The 6,969-nt window shown below is 35.8% G+C and overlaps 1 protein-coding gene across 1 annotated transcript; it reads right to left on the bottom strand.

Moving 5' to 3' along the window:
- Positions 1–3,767: 3,767 nt before the first annotated feature.
- On the bottom strand, positions 3,768–5,906 carry LOC110867812 (DUF21 domain-containing protein At2g14520). The gene is made up of 9 exons (XM_022116825.2): positions 5,579–5,906; positions 5,412–5,488; positions 5,238–5,321; positions 5,037–5,150; positions 4,645–4,959; positions 4,504–4,577; positions 4,332–4,438; positions 4,023–4,261; positions 3,768–3,941 (listed from the first exon to the last, which is right to left on the bottom strand). The coding sequence occupies exons 1-9, from the start codon at positions 5,754–5,756 to the stop codon at positions 3,897–3,899; spliced, it is 1,233 nt and encodes a 410-aa protein (XP_021972517.1). The 5' UTR covers positions 5,757–5,906; the 3' UTR covers positions 3,768–3,896.
- Positions 5,907–6,969: the final 1,063 nt, after the last annotated feature.

Here is a 6,969-nt window from a genome sequence, read left to right on the forward strand (position 1 = left end):
ACATCACACATGCTTATTAGTTACTAAATGAATACGTGAAGGGTTAAGCACCCCAAAACATTAACCAATTCTAAAAGATCATTACTTATGCTTATCATACAGTATGACAACCAACTTATCAACGTGTAAACATCTCTAAAGCCGGTATTATAAGGTGTTTTCATATACTAATGAAGAATCTCGATCATAACAGATTGATAGGATTGCTTGCCTTATAAGTGAACTCAAAACATGTAGTAGAGAACACAAGAACGACAATTTTCTGAACAAGTCCAACAGTTCACTGCCTAGCCAAATGGAGGGTAGCAAGACCAAGGATCTCACTCAACTCACCCTCACATAGTTTTATGGGGAGTTGAGAGGTTTTGAGATATAAGCACAACTAGATTAAAGAATGAAATAGTGATTAGAGCCAATTGATAGTTAAACACCTAGTGTTTTTGCCTTTGTTGCCCATCAACAACATCATTACCTTTACATCTACAACCCCTACCTCCACAACAACCCTACAGAGCCTTTGAGGAAAGCTTTCATGTCTACTTTTTCCCGAGTCTCATTTAACAGTGGGAGGGGAAGGAAAATGAATTAAGAGAGAAAAGGAAGGAAAAGATGTGATTTTTTTCGTGTTCCCGGGTTTAATGAAAAGTAAAGGAAAATAGAAGAAATCAAGCATTTTATATGTTCCCGAGATAGGAGGAAAAGAAAAGAAATGAACAATTTTACTATTATACCCTTTAAATATAAAACATTTTAATTAGATATGAGGGTAATTTAGTAATTAATAATATTTTCTCTCCTAATCTCTCCGACTTGGGAGGATAAATATAGGTACAAATTTTCTTCACTTTTCCCTCCTTTCCCCTCGCCTTCTATTCTTAAAAGATCTCAGGAACATGGTTTTTCATATTTTCATCTCTTTTCTTTCCCCTCCCCTTGTTAAATAAGACTCGGGATTGGTTTGCAGATTTCATAGTATTTTAATGGAATTGGAATTTAAATTCCAATCCTTTATCATGTTTGGTTAGCCAAGCAAAGGAATTGGAATTGAATTTGATTCCAATGAAATCCCCCGTATAATGGAATTGAGAATCCTTTCATGTATCAAAGGAATTTATAGGAATGTTTTCAAGACCACAAATAACCCCAACCCCAATCTCTACCACCTCAAACTCTTGCCACCGACTGCCACCCACTTCCTTCACCACCCGACACCCGCTACAAACCACCGCCACTGACCGCCGTCACCCGCACTGGCCACCGACACCGATCGCTACCACCCGCCATCGTCACACCATCATCCATATTTTTTTTACATTCCAATTCCATGACAAATGCAACAACCAAACACATTTTGTATTTTCAAAAGAATCCTTTAAATTCCAATTCCAACAAATTTCGTGAACTAAACGCCCCCTTAGTGTTGCTGATCACAATATAATTAACATCACATTAGAAGATCTAGATCAATTCAACCCAAATGATCTAGAAAAAATGGAGATCTTATACAATATGGTTATGCTGACCCTAAGGATAAGGTGATCTGTTAAAAGAACTAGAAGGTGCTTCCAAGTTTTGTTGAGATTCTTCGGTGTGCAATTTTAATTTTGCAAAAATATAATGTTATTTATTCCCAATCAATATCTTATATTAATTATAAGGCGGAAGCATGTACAACTAAAAACCGACAAACCCATTCCAGTGATCCAATTGCAACAGTTAAAACAAATACACAACCATAGGGGTTTTCAAAACACTAACCATTGATGAAAGACCAAAGCTTCACACCCTGAATCAAAGAACTGAGATCCCAAATCAAATCCTTGACTCGTATCTATAACCTGAATACCTGTACTCGCAAAAACATGAGAACTATTAACTTATTAGTTATTACGGGATGTAACTCATTAGAATACTATGATTTTGTCATTATCATAATTGCATTGTTTATCAAATACTACAATTTTTGTCATTTTCGTAATTATATTGTTTATCGTTAAAGCATATGGCCACATTTTTCGAGCTCGAACAGGGTACGTGAATTCTCAGAGACGCCACTGCCTACCTAAATGCCCCGTTAAATCACGGTCAAATCTGCCTCTTTGCGGGGATCCACATACATTATACATACCACCACTTCCTCTGTCATTTACGGTCTCCGTTGGGGTAAATATCCACTCTAAGGTAATCTGTTTTTTTAGGATTTTATCCATACCAACAGATGTTGGTTATTAGGGTTTATAAACCCATTGTTTATTTAAATTTTAGAATTGAGGATTTTAGTGGATATCTGACATGAATTTTGTTTCGAATTGGACCCCAACATCATACACTATTGGTGGGCGCTTTTGATTGGGAACTATTCAGTAGTTGCATGCATGTGGATGGGGAGGGTTATAGGGTGTTTCTGTTGGCGTATCTAATCTCCTGGTATGAGAAAATTTTGGTACAACTAAGAGGAACCTTAATTAGAAGCTTATTTCTTTTTATGAATGAATGAAGAATGACCAAGCATCCTAGTCTTCACTTTTTGTGAAACTGCAACCTAACTCTTGACTACATCGTTATCCAACTGCTGGCACTAGTAGACCTAAAAGTTTAATCTATATTCTTGACTCGTTTACAGCGCCTCTTTTCTTGTGGCTAGATAGATACAATGTTGTGCATACATATATCTCTAATTGTGTGTGCTCGACTGATTTACTATGCTATATTGCATGTTAAGTTGATAAATGCATGCTTCTTAACATAGTTGTAAATGGCGAATAGCGACAAATAGCGGTAGGGTACCTGTATGCTACATAGCGAATAGCGATAAATAGCGGGCGACTATTTTATAAATAGCGATACACTAGATAAAAAAAATTAAAAAAATTTATATGTATACTATATCAAAATACCCTGGTAGGTATAGATGCTATTTTACATGTATATTTAACAAAGAGCTAAAATTCAGCTATTTTATAGCTATATTGAATTGCTAATTATATTTACAAAAACAAAAAAAAAATAATAATAAAGTGTCGCTATTCTTGCTATCCATCGCTACAACCCTAATAGCGATACTAGACATATACGCTGCGTAGCGCGCTATAGCGATTGCTACAACCGCTATTGAAAATCATGCTTCTTAATATATTATACCTGATCAGAGATGGATCCAGATAGAGAATTGAATTGCTGATGAAAGAGGCAGCAGAGTTGAGGCGGCAAGCTGCAAGAGATGCACATCCAGATTCTCCGGATTGTAAGGGGTATGCCAAATTCATCACAGCAACTGTTCTGTGTTTGCAACAATGTAAGGTGTGCAAATTCACGATTGCTCTCTGCAACTGTTCTTGGTTGTTTATTTCACTGTGCAGAAAGGGATTTGGCTTTCCAGTACTACAATGAAAATAACCTGGAATCTATAATAGCAGCTCTTAAAGCTATGTCTGCATGCCTTTGTTTTCATCTTGTATTAAATACAAAAGCTTAACTCGAATGAAATGTTCAAGAAACATAATACGTTTGTGAATCTAAATGTTAGCCAACTTGAAAATAATGATACGTTTTCATCTTGTATTAAATACATGATACGTTTGTGCATCTAAATGTTAGCCAACTCGAATGAAACGTTCAAGAAACATGTTTGTGCATCTAAACGTTAGCCAAGTCGAATGAAACATTCAAGAACATTAAACGTTTTCATCTTGTATAAACTACAAAAGCTTAACTCGAACCGTCTTCAGATGAGGAAAGAGAGAGAAGGGCCAATAGAAGTAAGTCTATTGATAAGAAGTAAACATGACAAGTAACATGCATTGTATTGTAATGTAATGTAAAACATTTACAACATCTGGTTTCATAACATTGGCCGCCTAAATTGAAACTAAGACAACTTGCCTCCCTAACCACTGTTACAAGTCCTCAAATTGGTGATCCGTTTCATCAAAAATCTCCTCCTGCACAGCACATGTATCATTGTCAATAAATGACGGGGCCGGGTCAATATAAGGATTTAAATTAGAGTGTGCGTTGTTTACCTGCAGTAGCTCTTCAATCACATCTTCCATTGTAATAATACCAACTGCTGCTTCTTCTTCAGGCACTTTGGGGAGTGGTTTTCCTTGTATCTCTAAAATGTCAGAGTTCATGTCTTTATTCCACTTCCTACTCCTCAAGCTACCACTACTTCCACCCTTCCATTTCTGTAAGGACCTTTTTGACTTCAAACTATTCGATTTCTCTCCATCAATATCTACTCGCACTTCTTTCGTCTCATCTACAAGATTCCCGTTACTTAATATACATTTTTATAGTATCTGGTTTTGGCAGGAATATAACGGGCTTACCAGAGATCGGACTCTTCTTATGGCCCTGCCTCACAACAACCGCCATGTGACTGTGACCTTTCTGAAACTCATTCAAGATGTCATACAACGGAAGACTTTCTGGAACCCTAAAATCAAATATCGAATTATCAATCACGCAAAGAAAGAAAATATATACAGTTGTACAACATACTTGAGAATTTTTCGAATGGTGACACTTGTTACAGGTACTTCATCATCAGGGTGAACGGTCAGCAAATTTTTTACCTACAAACAAACAAGGTCAGAGATTCGGTTCTATGTTTGTAGCAAGAAAGAGAAATTAGACAGATACCAAGATGAGTCCGATTATGTTTGTAGGGTGGTCGTAGTAGACAGGCACTCTGCTATGGCCTTTCTCCAGGATTAAATTCATCAAGCTCCTGTCAAGCTTAGCATTGATATCGATCGAAAAGGTGTCTGATATAGGAGTCATTGCATCACTAGCTGTCTTTTCTGAAAGCTCAAGTGCCCCTGCTATTATGGTTGTCTCGTCATGTGTTAGCTCTCCTCCTTTCCCCGCCTCGTTACCATGCAAATTCACTAGTGTCTTTAACTCAGCTCTCCGGAACAGAGCAACGTGTTCTTGCCCCAACAGATAGTCTAGGAGCTGATGAAGAAGAAGAATACAATTTATTATTATGATCATTCATTTAAAATAAGTATACACATGATGAGGCAACCCACCTTGCTTATTGGATATGCAACAGGAAAACAAACCCAAACAAGAATACGCACAAATGGAGTTACAGATGCACCAATAGCCAATCCATATCTAGTACACACAGATTGAGGTATGATCTGGGGATAGATATAAATAATTAAATGAAGATTGGTTTTCGAGATATCAAATTTGCAATAATTGATTCATTAATTGATTGATTATACCTCACCAAAGAGAAGAATTAAGGTGACTGAAATAAGAATGGCACCCCAAGCTGTGACTAAAGAATCCAGAAAGATAGGAAGTGCCTGTCATTGGAATTTAATGCAACCTAAGCTTGTTTACAAATAATAATAGTATAGTAATTAGGAAGTAGAGTAGAATAAAGTAGAGAGTACCTCCATTGCAGCAGCATTACAAATAAGAAGGGTGCAAAGCAGTAAATGTTGCCTTGTGACCACAGGTAATATCTTTGCTGTTGCGTAAATACTTACTTGATTAATATTGTTTATTTTAGAGTGTTAAAATCAGAAAAAATGATATATATATATATAGATATAGGTACCTGCGTAAATACGGTCTTTGGGAGTACCGGATTTGGCAAGAACTTCAAGATCGACAAGACTCAAAGACATAAGGCCAAGGGTAAGGCCGGACATCAAACCAGCGAACAAAACCAAAAACACTATGATCAGGATGTTCAAGAAGAACTGCGTCTCGCAACACTTGTACTCCACCGCCATAACGATCAACCTACCCTTCCCTTGGATTGATTATTCAAACAGAATTTGTTTGTTTGATAATGATAATGATAAACCGACAACGAAAGGATTAGTGTGTAGCGTAAGAAAGAGACAGCGAATTCAGGGCAGGACGGGCATATGTATCACGTTACGTGTCACTTCCCTCCACAACTTTCACGATTTTTCTTCATGTATTTATGGAAACTTGTATATATAACTTTAAAAAAAGTAACTTATTATTATTTTAAGTCGATATCATCAACTTAGAGTACCACTTGAAAACGTGATACAACACTCCCTCCCCCGAAAACATTCTCTTTACACACATGATATTGAGCTGTAGCACAAAATATAAAACACTAATTCTTTAGTCTGTTATGAAGTAAGTGGTATCATTAGTGATATAAAACTAATCTCTTAATCGTTACAAGAGGTGTCATGTGTAATTCTTTTTTAATAAAATTTCATTTACCATTTGATTTGGTTTCTCTAGGCATCACATTTGGTCGGGTGGTAGAGGTTTTGTGGCCCTTGAAAGAGATATCACGGTTCAATTCCTAGTATGAGGTAAACTTGGTGTAATTTAAAAGTAGTGATTATGTAACCTTTGCCGTTCAAAAAAAAAAATTACTTTGGTTTTTCTATAATAATTTTCGTTCATCAACTTTTTTATTGAATCTAAATATGTAGTTTTTTTTAATGACAACTTTTGGTTCTAGTCTATTAGACCAATAACTCTAAACTAATCGTCTATGCCCAGGTTTGAATCTAAGACTTCTTCTCTAATTAATGCCTCACATTTATGTCTAATTTTGTTTACTATTCTAATATAAAATTTATTAAGAAAGGAAATTTATATATTATTAATTTGTAAGTTGTTTGTGTATGGTGGGCTTGTACCTCATGCTTTACATGTGTTATGTGTATGAGGCTTGTACTCATAAGTTGTACCCACTTTTTGTTTTTTTTATCTTTTTTTTTTACTTTTAACTTCATACTTTTACATTTTTTACAATTTAACCCAATCACTTTTTCACTTTCAACTTTGATCCTATTTACTTTTTATCTTTTACAAATTTTCCGTATTACGTTTAGATCTAAAATTTACGAGTTAACATATCGTAGTGTGCGTGTGTGACCCGGTGTTTTTATCCTTATTTTTCTCTGTTTAACATTCCCGTCGCAACGCGCGGGTCTAGATCGACTTAGATAT

This window comes from Helianthus annuus, chromosome 16, assembly GCF_002127325.2.
Source record: "Helianthus annuus cultivar XRQ/B chromosome 16, HanXRQr2.0-SUNRISE, whole genome shotgun sequence".
Classification (NCBI taxonomy): Eukaryota; Viridiplantae; Streptophyta; class Magnoliopsida; order Asterales; family Asteraceae; genus Helianthus; species Helianthus annuus.

What these genes read in the sequence shown, in the direction of transcription:
- LOC110867812 (XM_022116825.2), bottom strand. Translation starts at nt 5,756, where the DNA reads ATGGCGGTGGAGTACAAGTGTTGCGAGACGCAGTTCTTCTTGAACATC. An exon ending in TAAGAAGAGTCCGATCTCTG is followed by an intron (nt 4,262 to 4,331) that starts GTAAGCCCGTTA and finishes GGAATCTTGTAG; the next exon opens with ATGAGACGAAAGAAGTGCGA. An exon ending in TGATTGAAGAGCTACTGCAG is followed by an intron (nt 3,942 to 4,022) that starts GTAAACAACGCA and finishes TGTGCTGTGCAG; the next exon opens with GAGGAGATTTTTGATGAAAC.